Source organism: Stegostoma tigrinum, chromosome 22 (genome assembly GCF_030684315.1).
Source record: "Stegostoma tigrinum isolate sSteTig4 chromosome 22, sSteTig4.hap1, whole genome shotgun sequence".
In the NCBI taxonomy this organism is placed as follows: Eukaryota; Metazoa; Chordata; class Chondrichthyes; order Orectolobiformes; family Stegostomatidae; genus Stegostoma; species Stegostoma tigrinum.
In genome coordinates this window covers 27,828,617-27,852,915 of record NC_081375.1, presented here as the reverse complement: position 1 = coordinate 27,852,915, position 24,299 = coordinate 27,828,617, and the positions used below count along the sequence as shown (strand labels likewise).

The window sequence follows — 24,299 nt, the reverse complement described above, 5'->3', positions numbered from 1 at the left end:
CATTAGTGAGCCAAATGGATTCGACAGCAATCTATACGTTTCAAGGTTACCATCACTGATTTCGGCTTTGATTTCTAAAGTGTTTTAATTAATTGAATTCAAATTCTCCAGATGGTTGGTGGGATTTGATTTATGCTTCTGAATCATTAGTCCAGGCGTCTAGGTTGAACGTTCAGTAAAATAAACATTCCACTTTATATCCACAATGTCACAGACAATAAACGTAACAACAGTCACCAATGTATGAAACATCAACATGAATGTTTGCAAGCACCAAATATGCACAAAAATTCAAGAGCAAGCCATATTCAAGGGGCAAAAGGAGGAAAGGAAATAAGTAAAATAACCTTCAGTTGAGAAAATGTACCAGGGAAACTAATGTGGCTAAAGTCTGAAAAGTCCCTTCGACCTAATGGAAATGCATCGTAAGACATTCAAGGATTCACTGCAGAGATTATGGATGCACTGGTAGTAATCTTCCAGGAGTCCTTAGATTATGGAAAAGCATCAGAAGATTGGAAAACTGCCAATGTGACATCTTTACTTTGAAAGGGAAACAGACATAAAACAAGTAACTGTAGACCAGTTAGCTTGATGTCTGTTATTGGGAAAATGTTAGAGCATTTAGAAATACATAATTTGCTCAAGCAGAGTCAACTTGGCTTCATGAAGGGGAAATCATGCTTGACAAATTGTTTGAGGAGGTAACAAGCAGGATAAATGAAGGGGAAACAGTGAATGTAATATATTTGAATTTTCAGAAGGCATTTGATAAGGCACCACATATTTAGTTACTTAGTAAGATAAGACCCCCAGTTTTGGAAGATGTGTATGAGCATGGATCAAAGGTTGGGATAACTAATAGAAGACAAAGAGTTGGGGCAAGGGAGGCATTTTCAGGTTGGCAACCTGCAACTAGTGGCATACCAGAGGGATCAGTGCCGGGACCATAATTATTTAAAATATATTCATAACTTGGATGAGAAAAATGAATGTACTATAACCAAGTTTATGGGTGACACAAAAATAAATGGGAAGGCAAGTGGCGAGGATGACATAAAGAGTCTGCAAAAGGATATAGATAGGTTAAGTGAGTGGGTAATCACAGATGGAATATATCATGCAGAAGTGTGAGAAGGAAGAATAGAAGAGATGTGTATTATTTACATGAAGAATGACTGCAGAAAACTATGGAGAAATGGATTTGCAAGTCCTCAACCATGAATTAAAAATAACTAGCATTCACATTCAGTGGGTAAGTGGGAAAGCAAATGGAATGTAGACCTTTATTTCAAAGGGAATGGAGTATAATTGTAGGGGGAGGGTTTTGCTAATACTATACAAGGCATTAGTTCAACCACAGCTGGAATACTATGAACAGTTTCTTACCCCATCTAAGGAATGACAGACTGGCATTGGAGGCAGACTAGAGAAAGTGCACTCCCCTGCTATCAAGTATGGAGGGCCTGTCCTATGAGGGAAGGTTAGCTAGACTGGGCCAATACTTGTTGGAATTTAGAAGAACAAGTGATAACCTTATTGAAACAGACAATATTCTTAGAGGACTTGATAGGATAGATGTGGAAACATTTTCCCTTGTGGGAGAGTCTAGGACCAGAGGGAATGGGTTGTTACGTACATTCAAGACTGAGATTTTTAATCAATTAGGGAATTGAGGGTTATGGAGAAAAGTCAGAATAGTAAAGTTGAGGATTATTAGATCAGCCATGATATCATTGAATTGTGGGTTGAATAGCTGATTTCTGCTCCCACGGCTAATGATCTTTATAAGGTGCCACTATAAATATTCTTCACTAAAATCATAGACCTTCTCAAATGCTTCCAGTAGATAGCATTTAAGAAATTATGAATACAATAAAGGTTGACAATATTGCAACTGGAAAAAAATTACAGGAAATTATTTTCTTAAATATTTCTGACCAGCCTCTCTACTTAGAAGTTTTCTAAAGGCAAGAGTATAGTAAGGAATAGAGAATGAAGTGAAAGAGTAAAATAGACTTGTGTGAAACAATGGGGCACACCATTGGGACAAATAGCCCTGCTTCTGTTCTGTAGATTTTATATGATCTCTAATGGAAGTGAACGTCTGTATGCTTCTAGTTCACTTTACTTCCCAACAGACTGACAGTCTTTTCTGGGTTATTGTCATTGTTTTACTTATTCTGTGCTTGCTGAAGAATTGATATCAGAGCTGCTGTGAGTCAACCTCTCTGGAGATACTGCCCACGTACTCTATGTATGTGTTTTTCTGCTCTGACATACATAATTGATCACCGCAAAGAGCTATGTATCCAAATTTGGTTTCAAGTTTCCAACCCATTTTTTGTTTGTATCAAGACCTAACAATTGGAAAAGTACGAACATAAAACGTCCATCAGCCATGATGACGGGAAGAAAGGCTTGTATTTATTTATCACTATTCAAAACCTCTGAATATTCAGATCATTTTGTAACCAAGGCAATACTTTTGAAATGTAGTCACCGTTATGTTGTCGGCATTGACAGCAACATACCACACATAGCAGTGTGATAAAAGACCAATCAGAACATTTTTAAAACCTGACAGAACTGCGGACGCTGTAAATCAGGAACAAAAACAAAGTTGCTGGAAAAGCCCAGCAGGTCTGGCAGCATCTGTGAAGGAAAAAACAGAGTTAACATTTTGGGTCCAGTGACCCTTCCTCAGAACTCTTCAGAACATTTTAAAAACTTGATTGAGTTATGATTTCCTGGAATCTGCCTCTCATCCATCCGTAAAGCTTTAATATCTTATCCAAAACTTGGTTGTGGAACTTGACTGAACTATTAGCCTATATCACATCTCAGGTCTGTGGTGATCCTTCAAGGTACCATGTTCTGACTCAGCAGTAAATGTGCATCCACTGAAACAAGCTAAAACCCAAAACCTGATTTGAAATACCATCATGGGCCAGAAACTGGATGAAGAGGACTGGATGTGAGTTTGCTCGCTGAGCTGGAAGGTTTGTTTTCAGACGTTTCGTCACCATAGTAGGTAACATCATCAGGGAGCCTCTGACGAAGCGCTGGTGTTATGTCCCGATTTCTATTATAGAATAGAAAGCGGGACATAACACCAGCGCTTCGTCGGAGGCTCACTGATGATGTTACCTAGTATGGTGACGAAACGTCTGAAAACAAACCTTCCAGCTCAGCGAGCAAACTCACATCCAGAACCTCAACCTGAGCTACAAATCTTCTCAAAATGAAGAGGACTGTTAAAATTCCCAGTTACTCTCATCGGTTCACTTTCTTTCTTGTGTGTTCACAGATTAACCTGTGCTTTTGAGCAGCTGAGAAGGACACATGGAGCAGGGGAGGTTGATTCTGTTTGATAACTGTAGATTGGTGATGACTAGTCATTGACTGATCAGGTGAGGAAAGGTATTTTTTGCTCCTCCATTAATCAAACCAAGCCAGGAATCAGGATAATGATGTTTAAAATATATTTTCAGATTTTACTGTGGGTCTGTACAAACAATGGTACTCTTCCAAGCTTAGTAAAGAAGCCTGTAGCTTTCCTACTGAGGGAATGACGTAAATCAGCTGCCTGCTGAACCGAGGCAGGCAGGCGCTTATTCTGTTTAATCTATGGCCTACCTAAGGACAATTTTCCAACTGCATGTTGAGACCACTAACCTCAGGAAAGTGGCTTCCCCACAATCATTCATTGATTGTTGGAGTTGGAGGTTCTGTGTCTGAAAGTGGGCCTCGAACAGAGTAAGACCATAAGACCATAAGAAAGAGAAACAGCTCAAGGATATTTAATCCCTCAAGCCTGCTCCATCATTCAATAGGATCACAGCTGATCCAACATCTTTCCTGCCCTTTCCCCTTAACCCTTGATTCCCTTACTGATCAAGAGTCCATGTATCTCAGACTTAAATATACACAAGGACTCTGCCTCCACAGTTCTCTGCAGTAAGGAGTTCCAAAGACTCACAAACATTTAGTCAGAAGAAATTCATCCTCATTTCAGACTTAAATATGCCATCTGGTCCTAGACTCACCCATGAGACCATCATTGCTGCCCCAGTAGGCTAACCAGCATGGTCTGCCGACTGGGTCCTGCTGGTTTTTAAATCTTTGACTTCCTCATCCCAATCATGGTGATGCTAAGACTTCAAAAACTGCTGGCCATTGTAATGAAGTGAAAGCATCTACTCCCTATTTGCTATCCTGAATTAAATGGCAAGCTCAGAGGCAGGCATTCAGGAGACAGGTTCCAGAAAAATTAATAAGCTGGTCTCACTGTTCAGGACATATGTAGGACCCCATTTGGTCCCAATGTTGGGATTTCTAAGCCTGTGTATCAATCCTGACTTATGTTCTAGGTCTGTAACGTGGCATCCTATCATTGTGTTTTGCTTTTCTTTGATAAGCTTGGTTAGCATACTTAAGACCAGCTGTTAGAGTAGGTACATTATAAAGAATGCCTTTCTCTAAGTTTGCCATTTAATTCAGTATATCTTACTACTGTCTCCTACTTCTATCAGAGAATTATCTCAATTTGTCTTCCTTTGCAGGTTAGACCTTACCTTTGAGAATGGTCAGGTTGATTTGAGGGATAGCTTGAAATTCTGGTGGATCCTCATTGTAGTAATGGTAACGCTGCCTGCGATGAGGTGGGCGATCGCAGCATTGGACGCATCGGGCAGTTTCACTTCCTACAGCGTCGTTTTTGGGCTGGTTTGATTCTGCATGAAGCCAATCTTTCTTGGGTTCATATATATCTGATTCAGCGTCTGAGTGGTCATAATGTTCTTGTCCCTTTTGTTCATTGTGAGGCAGCTCAGTGTCTGGTACTAATGGGTTTCTAGTTAAGAATCCATCAACACAAACCAGGAACAGTGAGACTTCAATTGTCAGCAGGAGAGCCAAATGGATATTCATGCTTGACTGCATTACCACCTGTATAAAAATAAAACTGTGTTATGATTGTTCAGAAAACAGGGAGAACAATAAACATCTAAAAAGACACATTGACCAGAAAGGCAAGTACAAGGAATTGTAAACTGCTGGAGAAGTTCATGGCAGATCATGGCTGATCAACTACCTCTATGCCATTTTCTCCGCTATCCTCCTATCCTATGTCACCATCGGTATTCAGAAATCTATCGATTTCTGTCTAGACTATGCTCAATGATTGAGCTTCCACAGACCTGAATGGTAAAGAATTCCAAAGATTTATCATTGTTTGCAATAAGAGATTTCTCTTCATCTCATGTCTTAAATGAACTGTCCCATAATCTGAGACTGTCTTCCTTGGTTTTAGACGCAGCAAAGGAAATATCTTGTCTATATCTGCCCTGTCAAGTCCTGTAAGAATTCTGTAACTTTCAATGACATCACCTCTCATTCTTTGAAACTCTGAAGAGTAAGAGCCAAAGCCTTGATCTCTCTTTGTAAAACAATCCAGCCACTCAAGTGATTATTCTAAGGCAAGGACATCCTCCCTTAGATACAGGGACTAAAACTACACACAGTTGTCCAGGTGCGATCTCAGCAAGGCTCAAAACAGTTGCAGTAGGATGTCTTTGCTCCTATACTCGAATGCTAAGATAGCCAACATACATAGAAGCAGAGAATCCCTACTGTGTGGAAAGATGCCATTTGGCCTATTGCGTCTGCACCAACTCCCCAAAAAATCCTACCCAGACCCAGCTCCCCACCATATCCCTGCAACCCCATATTTATTATGGCTAATCCACCTAATCTGCACATCTCTAGACACTACAGAGCAATTTAGTATGGCCAATTGATCTAACGTGCACATCTTTGGACTGGAGCTGGAGCTGAAGAAGGCAGTCTCATTAATGTGACTGAAGTTGCCTCAGCAACATTGTTTACAAGTGCTGGATTGGAAGAGGTTTGTTCAGCCTAAGATTTGTTCAGTAACAAGGTGTAATGTTTGATAGAGCATTTCTTGTGGATTTGTGCTTCTGGCTTCCTTTGTCAGCCAGCTTAACCAGGAGGCACAAGTATAGCCTAGATGGCTTTACACAGGAAGAGAAAGAAAAATAAATAAATAAATATGCAGAGTTATGTGTACCCAATTCTGTAGCTCAGCGGCAGAATTGTAGAAGCAGACTGACTGGCTCCCTCATAGCCAGGAACTGTATAATCCACAAGACCATGTTGGGAAATGTTAGAGGTGGGAGTGGGTGTTTTTTTTTTGTTATTTTAGTTTTGCGTTTCAATTAAATAAAACCCATGGAAATGATTCCTGAAACAAATTTCCCATTTTGAAGCAAGGCCAAGGCTTGCATAGAATGATGAAATTGTCGTATCACAGGGTGTCAAAAGTACTTTGCAGGTACAATGCAGCATATTGAATTTTTACCCAGAGATCCAAACTTCTACCAGACACAAGGCATTACTATTACAGCACAAGTAAGCAAGGAGCAGGACTACAATCAGCAAACTTCCCTGAAGGAAAAGTAGAACAATAATTAGGCAAATTGAAAGTGTTTTACTCCAATGTGTAAGATTCCATACCTACAAAAATGGCAATAATATTATTTATGTTTTCCCATTAAAATTGGTCACAGGATAGAGTGACATGAGCAAGGGTAAATCTCTTCTCCATCTTAGCTGCCCAGGGCAATAAAACCATTCACTATTCCAGAACTCTGGGATCACTTTCCCATTTAACTTGTCAGAGGGCGTAGTGAACTGAATAAAACAAAGAACCTTGAATGTTCGCGATCTGAAACAAATAAAAACAGAAATTGCTGAAGAAACTCAGCAGGTCTGGCAGCATCTATGGAGAGAAGAAAAAGTCCTACGACCCTTCTTCAGTGTAGTGAAGACTTTTTAATCATTCATTATATGCAAATATCCATATTCACAGACCCTCACACAAGAATTATAGTTACTTGCACATGAAATTAAGGGAAATGTTGCCAGCAATAAGTCAGTGCCTTCAAGAGATGGCAGACAGAAAAGTAAGAAAATAGGAAATATCATTATAAAACAGAATGCACTTAGAGTCATACAGTCATAGAGCATGGAAACATGCCCTTCGCTCCAACCAGATCATGCAGACCATAATCCCAAACTAAATCACTCCCACCTGCCTGTGCTTGGCCCATATCCGTCTAAACATTTCCTAGTCACAACTGCAGCTGTGAACAATCAATTTCACTGGTAGTTCATTCCACACACAAACTATTCTCTGTTGAAAAAAGTTGCGCCTCATGTCCTTTTCTAACTCTTCTACTCTCACCTTAAGACTATGCCCCCAGCTTTGAATTCCCCCATTCTAGGGGAAAGACCCTTGTCATTCACTTTATCTATGCCCTTCATGGCTTTATAAACCTGAAAAAGGTCACACCTTAACCTCTTACGCTCCAGTGAAAAAGTCCCATTTTTTCGAATTTATTTTTATATCTCAAACCCTCCATTCCCAGCTAAATCCTGGTAAATCTTTCCTGAACACTTTCCAGTTTAGTAATATCTTTCCTTTTTCAGGGCAATCAGAGCCACACATAGTATTCTTAAACAAAATGCTATCAAAAATGAGATACTCATGACTAAAAACAAACACTGCGTCCAATGTTGGTTTACAGCAGTCAAATGGTGAAGCTTCTGTTTGGCAATTTTTTTTTGCAGATGTTTGTTACTTAAACACTACGATAAGCAGAAACATTACCAAAATTTAATGGACAAGTTTAAGATTGTGAACTACCAGATAAAAACAACACTAAGACCCTTAATCTTCCATCAAAATAAGGGATAAGAGAGAAACAAGCTGGGGAGCTAAGTTATGTAATGTGCAAACCCAAGAACTATGCAGCATACAAGTTTTCTCAGAACATGAAAATTCTGAGAAAACTGCATAAGTGCACACCCCAAATTAACCCATTAAGATCCCCAAGTAACATGTATTGCAAAATATACAAAAGCTAGTCTGAAAATATGGATATTCGCATATAATGAATGATTAAAAAGTCTTCACTACACTGAAGAAGGGTCGTAGGACTTTTTCTTCTCTCCATAGATGCTGTCAGACCTGCTGAGTTTCTTCAGCAATTTCTGTTTTTATTTGTTTCAGATCGCGAACATTCATGGTTCTTTGTTTTATTCAGTTCACTACGTCCTCTGACAAGTTAAATCACTTGCCTGTCTAATTACTTGCTTCATCTGCTTGGTAGAACCATTGAACATAGAAAATAGGTGCAGCAGTAGGCCATTCGGCCCTTCGAGCCTGCATCACATTTCAATACAATCATGGTTGATCATACAATCTCACCATCCCACTCCCACCCTCTCCCCATACCCTATGATCCCTTTAACTGCAAGGGCAATGTCCAGCTCCCTCTTGAATATGTCTAATGGACTGGCCCCAACAGCTTCCTGTGGGAGAGAATTCCACAAGGTTCACAACTCTCTGAGTGAAGAAATTCTTCCTCATCTCAGTCCTGAATGGCTTACCCCTTATTCTTAGACTGTGACCCCTAGTTCTGGACTTCCCCAACATTGGGAGCATTCTTCCTGCATCTAGCCTGCCTAGTCCCATCAAGATTTATATGTTTCTATGAGACCCCCACTCTTTCTTCAAAATTCTAGTGAAGACAAACCCAGTTGATCCAATCTTTATCCTGACTATCCTGATGTCAGTCCTGCCATCCCAGGAATCAGTCTGGTGAACCGTTGTTGGACTCCATCAATGGACTTCCTCAGATTAGGAGACCAAAACTGCACACATATCTCAAGGTGTGGTCTCACCAAGGCCCTGTACAACTGCAGCAAGACATCCTTACTCTGAAACTCAAATCCTCTCGTATGCCATTAGCTTTCCTCACTGCCTGCAGCACCTGCATGCCAACCTTCAGCAACTGTTCCACCATGGCACCCAGGTCTCGTGGCACCTCGCTTTTTCATAAACTACCACCATTCAGATAATAACCTGCCTTCCTGTTTTTGTGACCAAAGCGGATAACATCACATTTATCTACATTATATTGCATTTGCCAAGTGTTTGTCCTCTCAGCCAATCTGTCTGAGTCATCCTGCAGCCTCTGTGTCTGCCTCTCAGCACACAGCTTAATGTCATCTGCAAATTTGGAGATACGGCATTCAATTCCTTCATTCAAATCGTTAATGTGTATTGTGAACAGTTGGGGTCCTGGCACTGAATCCTGCAGCAACTCACTCGTCGTTTCCTGCCACTTTGAAAATGGTCCCGTTTATTTTCTGCTTATTGTCTGCAAACCAGTTCTCTATCCATGTTACCTTCGATAACATGAGCCTTAATTTTCCTTACTAATCTCATGTCTGGAACCTTGTTAAAAGCTTTATGAAAGTCCAGGGACACAAAATCTACTGATTCACCCTTGTCCGTCCTGCTGGTCACATCCTCAAATACCAGATTTGTCAAGCATGATTTCCCTTCAGTGAACCCATGCTGACTGCATCTGATTCTGTCACCACTTTCCAAATACTCAGTTATTACATCCTTAATAATTGACTCCAGCATTTTTCCATTACCGATGTCAGGCTAACCTGCCTATATTTTCCCCATTTTCTCACTCCCTTCTTTTTTAAAGAACGGAGTTATATTAGCTACCCTCTAGTCTATTGGGACTCTTCCAAAGTCTTCTGTTATTTTCAGGTCAACTTCCTCAAGTACTCTGGGATGCAGAGCATCAGGCCCCGGGACTTATTGGTTTTAATCCCATCAATTTCCCCAAAACCATTTCCTGACTAATAAGGATATATTCAGTTATTTTTTCATGCTTGGCCGTCTGTCCCTGAGCATTTCCTTATTTGTGTTCTTCTTAGTGAAGATAGATCCCAAAATATTTGTTCGAATGGTCTGTCATCTCTTGGTCCATAATGAACTCACCTGATTCTAACTGCAAGGGACCTACATTTGTCTTCACCAGTCTTTTTCTGTACACATATCTATAGAAGCTTTTGCAGTCAGTTTTTATGTTTTCTGCAAGCTTACTTTCATATTCTATTTTCCCTTTCTGAATTCAACACTTTGTCCGCCTATGCTGAATTTTAGGTTGCTCCCAGTTCTCAGGTTTGCTGCTTTATCGAGCCAATTTATATGTGTCCTCTTTGGCTTTAACATTGTTTCTCACTTCACTCATAGCCACGGTTGAGCCACATTCCCTGTTTTACTCTTATACCAGACAGGGATGTACAATTATTGAAGTTCACCAATGTGTTCTTTAAATGTCTGCCATTGCCTATACACTGTCAGCCCTTTAGGTATTCTTGGCCAGTTTATTCTAGCGGATGCATGCCTCATGCCATCAAAGTTAGTTTTCCTTAAATTCAGGACCCTAGTTTCAGATTTAATTGTGTCACTAACTTTTAGTGAGTAACGACCAAGGAAACCCAGGTCCATTCACAGATCAATAATTTCCAACCTCTCACCATTTAAAAGATTGTCAGCCTTTCTGTTTTCTTTTTTGCTATCAAAGTATTCGATTTCACATTTATATTCCATCTGCAATATTCTTGCCCATTCATTTAGCCTGCCCGACTCTTCCTGAAGGCGCCATTAATCCTATTCACGTTCCCACCTAGTTTTGCATCATCAGTAAATTTGTAAATATTATTAGGCTTGTTACCCATATCCAAATTATCTATAGAGGTTGTGGATAGCTGGGGCCCAGGCACTGATGATCAAAGTAGTACCCACCAATCTGAGAATGACCCTTTGATTCCTACTCTCTGATTTCTGATTATTAACAAATTCCTAATCCATACTAGTATATTACCAGTCTCATATGCTCTACTTCTGTTTAACAGCTCCTGTGTGGGATGTTCTCAAAAGCATTCTGACAAAGTGTGCTACATCTGTTCATTTTTCCTTGTCTATGGTTCATTAGCCACAGCTGATCTGCCTTTCCTGTCAGGTTTTTGTGAGGTTTTTTGATACTTCAATGATCCATTTTTTCACCCAATATACATTTATTCATCATACAGCATGAGGTCTTTGGTGGGGGGGGGAGGGGTGCGGTCGGTGGGAGAGGTGGAAACAAGAAAAATGTGGTACGTTTTTCAGAGCTTCATTTTGAATATATATCATTCTCACTCATATGACTTGCATTCACAAATCAGTTCAATATTACGAAACTTCTTTGGGAATTCAGAAATATCTGTTTCTGTTCAAGCAATGAGTCAGATCCTTGGGCTATTGGGTTTCTAGGATTTGTTCTCATTTTGAAACCTTTTAATATATGTATGGTGGTGACATATTTATATCATTTGGTAACAAACATGAAAAAAATTACTGTCACCCATTATCTTGAACAAGCCGTAATCTCTGTAACATCAAGAAAGATGCATGAATCATTAAATTTTCATACTCAGGTATTGCAAACGATAATTGTTAAGGTCATGATGTTAGCATTTTTGATATCAAAAGGATTACTAGAATATCTTGGTGGGATGGGAAAATTTGGGGATGATATAAACACAATAATATTCAATCACAGCTTAACGATCTTTCCTGTTGACTTAAAATCTGGGCAGGTGTTCCTCAGGCTTTCCAGTAGAACTTGTTTTACACTGTCACCCAAGTCAAAATAGCTTCAGTGAAACAGAGCATTAGCCAGCTTCACCAGTTGTGGTGACTCAGATCTTGCAAGATTAGTCCTTGACTTTGTGATCTGCAGTCTATAATATAACGGGACATGTCCCATTTGTGTTATGATGCCAGGGGACCATTAATATTTTTAAGATGGCATCTTCAAATTGGAAAGCACATTGCTCATTGTCAAGAATTCATTATTTTATATTTTTCTTCTGTTGTCATGAAACAGACGTGGATTCCCTTTGGGAGCTCTAGAGAAGTATAGTTGCCCTGTGATAATAATAATGCTTTTGACAGTAGTCAAGGCATCTTTAGGACCCACTACCAAGCATCCAAAAACCAGTTCCATAAATATGAATTGTAGTCTTCAAAATTTGATAGAAAGTTTTTAAAAATCTGTTTCTGAATTTTCTGAAACAATGTTTTAAAATTAACAAAATGAAGTATATATTTTTAAACATGCAATTTTCTAATGTAATAAGACAGAAGCCATAAACTTACTAACAATTTATACTCAGTTCTCCCATTATCCCTCCTTTTCTGCCATCGTCTAGCAAGCCATACAAAGCACTCTAATGGACCTCTGTACATCCTGGTCTCTGGATACATCCTCTTGCTGCACCAGGGGTCTCACCTGTAAAGCAGACTGCCCATTTTTGGAAGATCTATGTAATGGCCCTGATGCAAGCAAACAAAATGCAGAATACCATGCCCAAAGCTTGATCTCCCACAAAGTTCTTATAAGATTTCAGCTGGAAGTTCATGAGATTGTCACATTCAGGTGTCTAAAATACTTTGGGCAGCATCTGTGGAGAAAGAAATGGAGTTTCATTTTGACCTACGGTCAATACAGGAGAATGTAAGCAATGCAACAGGCTTAATCAAGGAATAGGGATGAGGAAAGGGAGGACGGAAGAAAGAGAAAAAGGTAAGCTGGAGAGACAAAATCAAAGATAGGATCATGTTGCAAGGCAAAATGAGATGGTAATGAGATAGGTAAAGAAACAAAAACTGGACCTATAAGATGTGTAAATGGGAACAGCAGAATTATTGCCAGCTGCTGCTGTCCCAAAAATGGAAGCAGGGGTAACGATCTGAAATTGTTGATCTTAATGTTGAGTACAGAGAGTTGTAAAATACCAGTCTGGTGGATGACATGCTGTTCTTTGAGCTTATTTTGAGCTTCACTGAGACAGCGTAAGAATCTGAGAGGAAAGAAAAGTCAGACCATAAGCAATGCAAAGTATTAAAGTGACAGGAACGAAAACAGAAGTTGCTGGAAAAGTTCAGCAGGTCTGGCAACATCGGTGAAGAAAAGATCAGAGTTAATGTTTCAGGTCCAGTGACCCTTCCGCAGAACCTGTCACCAGACCCCAAAATGTTAACTCTGATATTTTCTTCACAGATGCTGCCAGACCTGCTGAGCTTTTCCAGCAACTTCTTTTTTTGTTCCTGATTTACAGCATCCACAGTTCTTTCGGTTTTTATTACAAGGACAGAATGCCCAGAAGCTTTACATTAAATTTGTAACCTGTAAGAGGTGTTTAGCAAACGGTGATCAAATCGATGTTTGATCTCCCCGGTGTAGAGGAGACAGCTGTGAGCAGTGAATGCAGTAAAGTAAATAGATAGAAGCGCCTGGTTTATCTCAAAGGTATTTTTTGATCCATAGGAAATTAGAACAGAAGAGGTAAAAGGGGAGATGCCACATCTTTGATAATTTCATGGAAAAGAGCTGTGGGAAGGGGAGGAGAGTAGGTATATCTACTGGGTGACTGGGGAGTGGATCCAGGTTTGGGGAAGGAACGATCCATTCATAATCAGGAAAGAGCAAGGTAATACGTTTTTGGTGGTACCATCAGACCAAAGGTGTAGGAGGCTTTGTTGAATGTGGAGGTTGCTGGGGTGGAAGGTGAAAAGTGAGAATATGGAAGGAGGAGAAAGGGATAAAAGCAGAAGGATGGGAAATGGAATAGAACAGATTGATGTCTTACAGCCTGCAGTCTCAAAAACGAGTTCAACAATTTCTGATCATCATTAATGCCCCCATTCTTTCAGATAACTTTAGTAAAGAGTCTGCTATTCCCATTTAAAAATCCTCTAAACACAGATTTTGCTTCTTTGCCAATCTCATTTCAATCTCTTTTTGTTGTGCCCTATCATCCATTTGTCATTTAATGTCTCCTAACTTGCATCCTCTCCCTTTCATTTATACCTCATTCCCTTATCCCTATGTACTTCTGTTTTACTCAAAACCTGTTGCATTTCTGATGTTCTCCAGTTCTGATGGAAAGTCATCAAAATGAAATATTGTTTTTGTTTCTCGTTCCACAGGTCCCACTTGACCTGTTAAGTATTTCCAACATTTTCTGCTTTTATTTCAGGCTTCCAACATCAGCAATGTTTTATATTTGTAAATGTAATAATCTTGATTGATCTAACATGTAAATACTAATGCAAAACAAGATACTAATAATCATTGAAACTCAACAGTTCTGTTTTCTTTATTACTGAAGAAACTCAGCAGGTCTTGCAGCATCTGCAGAGAGAAAGCAGAGTTAACATTTCAAATCCAGTGATCCTTCTTCAGAAACAAAAACAGAAGGTGCTAGAAAAGCTCAACAGGTCTGGCAGCAGCTGTGAAGAGAAATCAGAGTTAACATTTCAGGTCCAGTGATCTTTCTTCAAAACTTGTTTCAGATTTACAGCATCTGCATTTATTTCGGTTTTCACATTAACTTGTGTTTGGTTCATCATGTTGACACCAGCCAAGCAACATTGCTATCTGCCAAGTGATAGTAACTCGATGGATGCTATAAAGTTCTAGACTGTAGAAGTGACAAACAACTAACATCAAACCAGAACTGACTCACTGCTCCTACAGGTAGTTATTTATACATCTGTGGATAGAGCTTTTCTAAAGCTTCCAGCGTCAAAGTTTTTAGGACAATTATCTTATACAACAAACAGGTCATTGCTCACTATTGCTGTTAGCAATGACTCAGGGGTACTGTTTTACTTCCTTTGACTCAAAAGATTGTGAATTCATTCCAGAGGAGTACTGAGGGACTGAGGCATTATTAAGGAATCATTTTTCATATATGATGTAAAACTGAGGTCCTATCTGGATGTAACAGATGCCGAGTTATTTTGTCAAAGAAGTGCAGTAGAGTTCCTGCTGGTATGTCAGCCAGTATTTAGCCCTCAAACCTAACATCACTCATTATCTGGTCATTAATATTGAATGTGTACTTTACCATTAAGAGAATTCACCTTCAATGTTTCCATCTGTGGTGTGCGTACAATGTTACGACGTTTGCTCACTGTTAGTCAGTTTTGCATCTACGCTGGCATACAAAAGAATCAGTTGACTTTTGGAATGCTATCTTGTAATGTGTTTTACTATTTGAATAAATTAATCCACAGAATTTGTCAATCCCTGTTGAGCACCGCATTAATAAATATTAAAATTAACACGATGTGAGAAACAGATGTGAAAAGCATTGCGTCGATGTGGCTTAGTGTGCTTGCACAGTCAGCAAGCAATTTAATCTACAGGTGAAACACACAGTCATCAATTCTAAATCATACTAAAGTGCATGGGACTATCCTTGCATCTTTGCTCACTGCTGCATTAGAGAATGTTGAAAACACAGCTTGCTGGTAATCAGACAAATCCCTATCGAGGGGCTAGTTTAAGTCACTTGAGAAAGACAAGTGATCCCAGTGTGACCCCCAGCCTTTTCTGCTGTTGTCTTATCTGATGCCTAGGTCAATGCTTGGTGAAACTGTCCAATTTCAGTTCTTTGTTGAGACTTCGTAGTGATTGATACAACTAAGTGACTTGCCAGGCCATTTCAGAGGGTATTTGAGAGTCAACCACATTGCTGAGGGACACTTTAGCAGAAACAGTTCTCAGAAATGTGTAGCTGCCCTCTCTTGTAAATAAAAAGGACCAGAGTGGCATAAAGTTGCCAAACCACAGAAAATACAGCCCATTGTTTTATATTGCTATTAATTCAAGGCCAAAATGATGCGAGACCCCTCGCAGCTATCGATGCTGGACTGTGGCAGTAATGCTAAAATCTTAATGTCAGCAGTAGCTCTCTAAGTATCTGAGAATGATTCTGACATTGAACATGTCAGAACATGTCATTGAACATCAACAGGTAGAGAAATGATGGTCGTGTCAACGCATTTCAAGATATATAAAAGTGAGAACATAAAAAGGCTTTTTATTTATAGCAGAAGGTCTATTTTCTAATTAGCCTAGTTTGCATGGATGCCCACAGAACAAATTGTCACCAAGATATCATTTAAAGGTTACAAAGATTTTGTTGCAGTTCAAGCTAGTAATAAAGAGATTACAAAGCATGCGAGAAGTTCACTTTTCTAAGGCAAAAACAGAGAGCTCAGGAGAAACACAACAGCTGTGGCAGCATCTGTAGAGAGAAAAACTGAGTTGACATTTTGAGTCCTTTGACAATTCACCAGAACAGTTCTTTATTTTGTTTATTTTTCTGAGTTTCTGTGAAAACTGATCACTGAGAATCTGACTGAAAGGTTGTAGATATGCTCACTGAGACAGTGTGTTTGATTGCAGCGGCTTTGTCACCCTCTTAGGTAACATTGTCAGTGTGCCTCCAGTGCTCTGTCTCACTTGCTATTTTGATGCCTTGGGTTTCAGAGATGGTTGGCATCACTTCCGGTTCTGTTCTTCAGTCATCAGTCTGACAGTTTGTATAACAGGTCCGGATCAATGTGTTTGTTGATGGCGTTCCGGTTGGAATGCCAGACGTCCAGGAATTTCCTGGCATTTTTCTGTTCAACTTGTGCTATTATTGATGTGTTGTTCCAGGCGAATTCATGTCCTGCTTTGCCCATGTGTATTGAGATCAGTGAGAATTGGTTGTGTCTCTTGGTGACTAGTTGACGTTCGTGAGTCTTTATTGTCAGTTTTCTTCCAGTTTTGCCCTTACTGTCCGTTTTCTTCTGGTTCACCTATATAATGTTTCTCACTGTCCTTGCATGGTATTTTGTATACTACATTAGTTTTATTGGTCGTAGGTACGGGATCCTTTGCATTCACCAGTAGCTGTCGCAGGATGGTTGTTGGTTTGTGGGCAACCCAGGGTTTGAGCAGTCTTGTGGTCATCTCTGTCATGTCTCTGATGTAGGGTGACTAGTGTGTCTGGCCATGTTGTATATTCTTGTTGCAGTCTGTTATGCAGGTAACAGCAGGTTGTGCTTTTTGGGTATCCATTCCTTTTAAAAACTCCACACAAGTGCTTCTGTTCTGCTTTGCACAATTCCGGGTTGCTGCAGTGTGTTGTGGCTTGTTTGAATAGTGTCCTGATGCAGCTCCATTTATGGGTTTCTGCTGGGAGAAAACTGACAATATAGATATACAAACACCAACTAGCCACCAAAAAACACAACCAATTCTCACTCATCTCAATACAGACGGACAAAGAAGGACACGAATTCAACTGGGACAACACATCCAAAATAGCACGATCCAAATAGAGACATGCCACGGAATTCCTGGAGACCTGACATTCCAACCAGAATTCCATTAACAAACACGTTGAACTGGACCAATATACAAACCACTGTAGAACAAAACCAGAAGAAATGCCAACTACCCCAGCAAACCGAGGCATATAAATAACAAGTGGGACAGAGCGCCAACACTTCACCGGAAGTGCACTCACAATGTTACCGAGCAGGGTGACGAAATATCTGTAATCAAACACACCGGCTCGGTGAGCAAGCCTACAACCTCATCCACAACACGAGCTACAAAGCTTCTCAAAAACTTTAAGCTGACTGGGAGTTATTGGGGATTCCTGTTTTTTCAGGATCATAAGAAATTCCTGGGTATGGTTTTAAAATAGCATTTTAATTCCATCCTGGTGGAAATCAGACTATTTGATTTGATTTGATTTATTATTGCCACATGTACCAAGATACCATGAAAAGCATCGTTCTGCGTCCTGTACAGGCAAATCATACCTTCCACAAATACATCATGGTAATAGGACAGAATGCCAAACATGATTATTATTATTTATTTGCAGGATGTGGACATCACTGGCTAGGCCAGTGTTCATTGCCCATTTCAAATTGCCCAGAGGGCAGTCGAGAGTTAACCACATTGCTGTGGGTCTGTAGTCACATGTAGGCCAGACCAAGTGAGAATGACAGATTTCCCTTCCTAAAGGACATTCGTGAGCCAGATGGGTATCGAATGACAATTGACAGTGGTTTCATGGTCATCAGTAGGGTTCCTAATGCCAGACATTTCTTGTATTGAATGCAAATTCCACCAATTGGACGAATGATTTAGAAATAACACCACTAGGCCATTGCCTCCCCCAATTCATAATCTTATAGAGCACATACAGGGAAAAATCAACTCTAATATATCAGAGGTCTATTCAAATGACTGATAACAGCAGGGAAGAAGCTGTGCTTTATTGTGTTGGTACATGTTTTCAAGCTTTTATATCTTCTGCCCGATAGAGAAGGGTGGAAGAGATTCTAACAAGGGTGGGAGGGGTCTTTGATTACGTTGGCTGCTTTCCTGAAGCAGCTGGAAGTGTAGCCTAAGCCAATGGCAGGAAGGCTGGTTTGTGCCATGGACTGGACTGCATTCACAACTCTTTGTAATATCCTGCAGCCTTGGGCAGAACAGTTACCATACCATGCTGTGATGCATCCAGATAGGATACTTTCTACAGTGCATCTATAAAAATTGGTGAAAGGCCTTGTGGACATGTCCAATTTCCTCAGCCTTCTGAAGAACCAGAGGCGTTGAGTGCTTTCTTAATTTTAGCGCTGGCATGGGTGGACCAGATCAGATTGTTGGTGGTACAGTGACTCAGTGGTTAACACTGTTGCCTCACAGCGCCAGGGACCCAGGTTCGATTCCACCCTTCGGTAACTGTCTGTGTGGAGTTTGCACATTCTCCCTGTGTCTGCGTGGGTTTCCTCCGGGTGCTCCGGTTTCCTCCCACAGTCCAAAGATGTGCAGGCTGGATGGATTGGCCATGCTAAATTGCCGTAGTATTCAGGGATGTGTAGATTAGGTGGGTTATAGGTGGATGGGTCTGTTTGGGATGCTCTGAGGGTCGGTGTGGACTTGTTGGGCCAAAGGGATTCTATGATCTATGATGATCATGATCATCCCTATGTGGGATAGATTTTGGCTTACTCTCTGAGATTTACAAGCTACCTGATCAGGGTAGTAAGGGAATGGAACGCTTTGCCTGCAACGGTAGTAGATTCGCCAACTTTAGGTACATTTAAGTCGTCATTGGATAAGCATATGGACGTACATGGAATAGTGTAGGTTAGATGGACTTGAGATCGGTATGACAGGTCGGCACAACATCGAGGGCCAAAGGACCTGTACTGTGCTGTAATGTTCTATGTTCTATGTATGTTCTATGATCACAGCAAATTAACAACATTACTGCTGCTGCTGGGTTTCAATCTCTGTTGTGTAGACTCTATTTTAAGAAGACTTTGAGCCATATTACACTTTGAAAGAGTGACCACCCTCAGTTGAAACACTGACTGATAAAAATAATCCTTGTTTTTCCCTTCAGATTATCTGCAGGAAAGGTGTAGTTTATAACAGGCAGACGTATATCAGAAGAGAATAATTAAAAAGGGATGAATGCATGCTCAATTGTGTAAAAACTTCACAAAATTATGAACAACCACAGCATAGCTATTAGTTCTATCACTGTGTTCATGTTTATTTAGGAATTTTGACTGCGATCTCTGCAACTTCGGCTGCCCCAGTTGATGTGAGGTTGAAGTAAAGAGTAATCTACATTCGTTAAGAATGAATGAAACTGATGTTCTGAGGAGCAGAAATCATCTTTGAATTGCTCCTCTTGAACTTTTGTCCAAAACAAGGCTTCTCTCCATTCCTTCCAGACCTTCAGAACATTGCTGTCCCAGAAATGTGGACCACACAGATGTGGAGTTAGGTGGAGCATCAGGGGTTTTGGTCAGGAAGTTGATTTAGCAGTAAAGAAGGCTTAATATAAGAGATTGCGGTTTGCCCCTTCTGTAGCTAAGTTTTAATCTGTCTTACATTTTTATGGTAACTAATCTGGTAAGAATTGCAGAACAATCTGAAGTCCCTGATTCTAGTTCAGAGGCAAAAGCTTTTGGGCAGGATCCTGAAGAGCTGAGGAATTGCCCACTGGAAGTCTAAACTTCCCAGACAATTCCCACCAAGTCAGCCATTGTCTTGATTCCAAAACACAGTCTTTCCTTGGTTTGTTTATAAGCAGGCACTGTAATAGTATAAATATTTGTTGAAACGTGTCATTTCTGATTTCACACCATTAAAAATGTCATCACAGAAAACAGTCTGTATTGAATAGCGAATATATAAGTGGAAGTGAACAGATGTATTGGCTTTGAATGACACACGAGAAATCACTGATAATTAATGTTAAGCTATATTCCTCAATCTGTGGATCCCTGAGAATTCTCCTACGATAATGGTCTCTTTTACTCAACAAATCTGTATTGGAAAGCACTGCATTTTTGACATTGTGAAAGAATGTTCGGAATTCAGTTCCTTTCCTTCACTGCATTTCATGTTATTTGAGCTGTATCATCTCTGTGAAACCAAAGTTCATTTCACAGAAGTTTAAAAATGTGTACAATTACAAAAGACTGCATTAAATCAGACACAGAGACCAGCAGGATCTTGAAAGGCATAGTGCTCCAATCTCATAAATCAGACCATGTACAGCCCAAAGTCATTAGTCATGGTTGTAATTTAAAAGTACTTTCGCATTCGACAGGTACATTGAACGAGCTAAGCAAATCTTTATTTCCATTGCAAAAAACACCTCCTAATGGCTTTATCAGCTTTCGAAACAAAGCCAAAATTCTGTCAGGCTACTTTAAAAGATAACCAATACAAAAACAGTCATACTATCCATCTGTACTTTTGACAAGAGTTCTATTTTTGCACATCTTTGAAAATGCTTAATGTATATTTATCGCCGAAATCATGCTGCACTAAGGAACTGCAACCATTGGCATTTCAGTATCTCCATTTGCTACTCTGGCATGTTTAAGGTTAATTTGTTTCGAATGAAACCTCTTTAATCACTACATTTTAAGAAATAATAATTCTTGAGATAATGGATTTGCATGTTTTTCTAAAAGCCGCCATTTGATCCTGTGCCAATGTAATCACAGAATATAATGCAAAATGCCTTCTTTTTAGTAAGCATCTACCAGCAAACACTTCCTTCCACTTTAGATAGTTTAAAATCACATACAGTCACAACTAATAATGTGGTACATTATTCAAATATTTATGTTCCAACTATCAAGTTGCAACTAACTAAGAAAATGAATAACCTTTTAAACTACAAATTGACATAGTATGATATAATTTTACAGAGTTAACTTTGCAGAGCTCAGCTACTAGTCTGCTATTAGGAAATAGCGACAGACCTGGCTGCAAACTTGCTTGGATTGGGTAATGTAATATAAAAGAAATGTTACTGAAATGTTGTTACACATTTATGTAAAGCCTCTAAAGACTAATATTTTCAGAAGTTTACAGAGCATTGCTTACCGCAGTATCAATCCTCGGAGTGAAAAGGCGTTTCTTCTTCCTCCGAAACAAAACTTCCTCTAAATGTTGTGTTGTTACATCTCAGCTTTTTGTCCCCAGACTCCTTGCTGGCTCAAAGACCTGGGATTCTGAAGCAGATTCCAGATTACAGAGGCTGAAACTGAGACTTGTGCAATTCTTCAAATCCTCTTCAATGCATACCATCTGTTTGCACTTTCCAGATTGACAGCAGGGAGGAGGGTACCATCAGATTACAGAAGATCAACAGACGCAAAAAAAGAGAGAGATTAATAGAGTGGAAAATGTGTCATGGGGATGTAATGTCAGACAGGAACATGTATTATCTACTAAAGTAGCATGAAAACAAGAATCCTAAACAGGAAACTTAGTTAACTTGAGAGGAATGGTGCAATAGGTGTTAATAAAAATGTAGGGAAGAAACAATGCCCAAGAATACCAAACAAAAACATTATCTGTGATAAAAGAAAAAGGATAAATGATTCTGAGATTTCGGATGCAATTATGGCTGTGTGAATTGGTTTTGAATGAGCATAAACACATTTAACTTGGCTGATCTGACTTCCCACTACATCAAAACAGAACTAAAGACCACACATCATTGGTGGTTCCCACTGGGTACAAACTAAGCTAGCCCAGTGTAGTACAGCATTTTAAAAGTGCCCAGTACACCCATAGGACCTTCTGGATTGTACAGATATGCTTTTAAAAGACTTAATCAAACAGGAGGGCAGATTCTGATGTCTTGCGTTTCATTAAAAGATGATCAGAAGAGTAACACAGTCATTCTGAAAAGAAGAGGAATATTTTACTCTGTCAGAATTGGAAAACGTGAGGTAAGCTTTGAAGCATTTTCTGATCTCAAGTATTCACAATTTTTTAATTTTATTAAGCTTCAGCTACTGCAGGGAGTGTTCTGAAGGGTGACTGGACCCGAAACATTAAGTAGCTTTCTCTGTACAGATGCTGCCAGACCTGTTCAATTTTGCAAACAATTTCTATAGTTGTATTTAAGTGGGGAGTTGGGATGGAGCAAAAGAAATTTATCCAATCGTGCAAGTACAGTCACAAGGCTGGATGCAAGATGCAATTAACAGTATAGTTCAAGACTGCCAGATCAAAGTGTGACCAATAGCCATGCTATAGGTAGTAAGTCCCTGTTATAAGTTGCTCCATTTTGATGTCAGTCAGCTAATGAAATCTGATTTGATTTATTATTGACACATGTAATGAGATACAGTGAAAAGTATTATATCACACACTAACCAGGCAAATCCTATCTTACGCAAGTACATCAGGGTAACAGAACAGAATGTAGAATGTTGTATTACAGCTACCAAGAAGGTGCAGAGAAAGTTCAGTATGAGAGGTCCATTCATAAGTCTGACAACAGTGAGGAAGAAGCTATTCTTAAATCTGTTGGTAAGTGTTTTCAAACTTCTCCATCTTCTGCCAATGGAAGAGTGTGTAAGAGAAAATAAACAGGATGGGAGAGGTCTTTGATTATGTTGGCTGCTTTCCTGAGGCAGCTGGAAGTGTAGACAGAGTCATTGGAAGGAAGGCTGGTTTTCATGATGGATTGGACTTCATTCACAACTCTCTGTGGTTTCTTGTGTTCTGGGCAGTGCAATTGCCATACCAAGCTGTGATGCATCCAGATAGGATGCTTTCTATGGTGCATCTGTAAGAATCAGTAGAGTTATTTTGGACTTGTCGAATTTCCTTAGCCTTCTAAGGAAGTAGAAGTGTTGGCGCGCTTTCCTGACTGTGGCGTTGATGTGGATGGACCAGGACAGATTGTTGATGATATTTATTCTGCGCAATTTGACACTGTCAATCATCTCCACCTCAGCGCCATTGATACAGAGAGGGGCATATCCTCCACTCCACTTCCTGAAGTATGTTACCAGCTCCTCCATTTGGCTGGTATTTAGGGAGAGATTGTTGCCTTTACACCATGCCACTATGCTGTCTGTCTCTTTCCTGTACACTGTCTCATCATTGTCTGAGATCTGACCCACTATGGTGGTCCCATCAGTAAATTTGTAAGTGGAGTAAGCGCAGAATTTTTCCACATAGTCATGAATGCATAAGGAATGTAGTAAGGCGATGAGAACACTGCTTTGCCGGGCACCAGTGTTGAGGATCATTGTGTGGAGGAGGTGTTGTTGCCTATCCTTTCTGATCTTGGCATATGGTTCGGAAAGTCAAGGATCCAGTTACAGAGGAGGGAGCAGATTCCTAGGCCTTGGAGTTTGGAGATGGGTTTTGTTGGAATTATGGTGGTGAAGGCAGAGCTAAAGTCATAAATAGGACTCTGATGTAGCTGTCTTGTTATCCAAATAGTCGAGGGACAAGTGTATGACTAGGGAGATAGCATATCCATGGGCTTATTTGATGATAGGCGAATTGTAGTGGATCAATGCAGTCTGGGAAGCTGGAGCTGATGCATGCCAATGCTAACCTCTCAAAGCACTTCATAATAATAGATGTCAGAGCCACTGGGAGGTAGTCACTTAGGGACGTTATGTCATTTTTCATCGGCACCTGGATGATAGCGATCTTCTTGAAACATGTGGGAACATCAAATCGGAGTAAGGAGAGCTTGAGGATGTCAAATACTTCTGCCAGCTTGCCAGCACAGGATCTGGGGACTCCACCAATGCTTTTCAGTGGGTTCACCCTTAAGAAGGCAGATCTAACACCTGTGGTGGTGACTATGGGTACTAGAACACCCGAGGCTGTCAGAGCAGGTGACATTGTTTCACTGACCTTCTGTTCAAAATAAGCATAGAATGCATTGATCTCATTGGGGAGGGATACATAGTGGTCAGTGAATCTGCTGGACTTTGTAAACTGTTATATCTTCTAAGCCTTGCAACAGTCAAAGTGTGTTTGTGTTGTTAGTCTGGGACTCTAGTCACAATTCCTTTTACATTTAACATCAGGGGATTTGTTTCAAGGTTGTTTCGCGCTAAGACTGATGTAGCATCATGTTACTCAGTCAGTGGCATTTTTTCACTGTTGAGCCTCCAACTCGCAGCCTCTGACACCCCCAATCCT

The 24,299-nt window shown here is 40.0% G+C and overlaps 1 protein-coding gene across 1 annotated transcript in view; it reads right to left on the bottom strand.

The window, feature by feature from the left end:
* Nucleotides 1-21,421, bottom strand: part of c1qtnf1 (C1q and TNF related 1) — a 36,856-nt gene extending 15,435 nt beyond the window's left edge. The window contains exons 1-2 of the mRNA XM_048555129.2: nt 21,219-21,421; nt 4,578-4,950 (exon numbers count right to left, since the gene is read on the bottom strand). Coding sequence (XP_048411086.1) covers nt 4,578-4,944 — 367 coding nt within the window. The 5' untranslated portion in view covers nt 4,945-4,950; nt 21,219-21,421. The remainder of the gene's footprint in view (nt 1-4,577; nt 4,951-21,218) is intronic.
* Nucleotides 21,422-24,299: the final 2,878 nt, after the last annotated feature.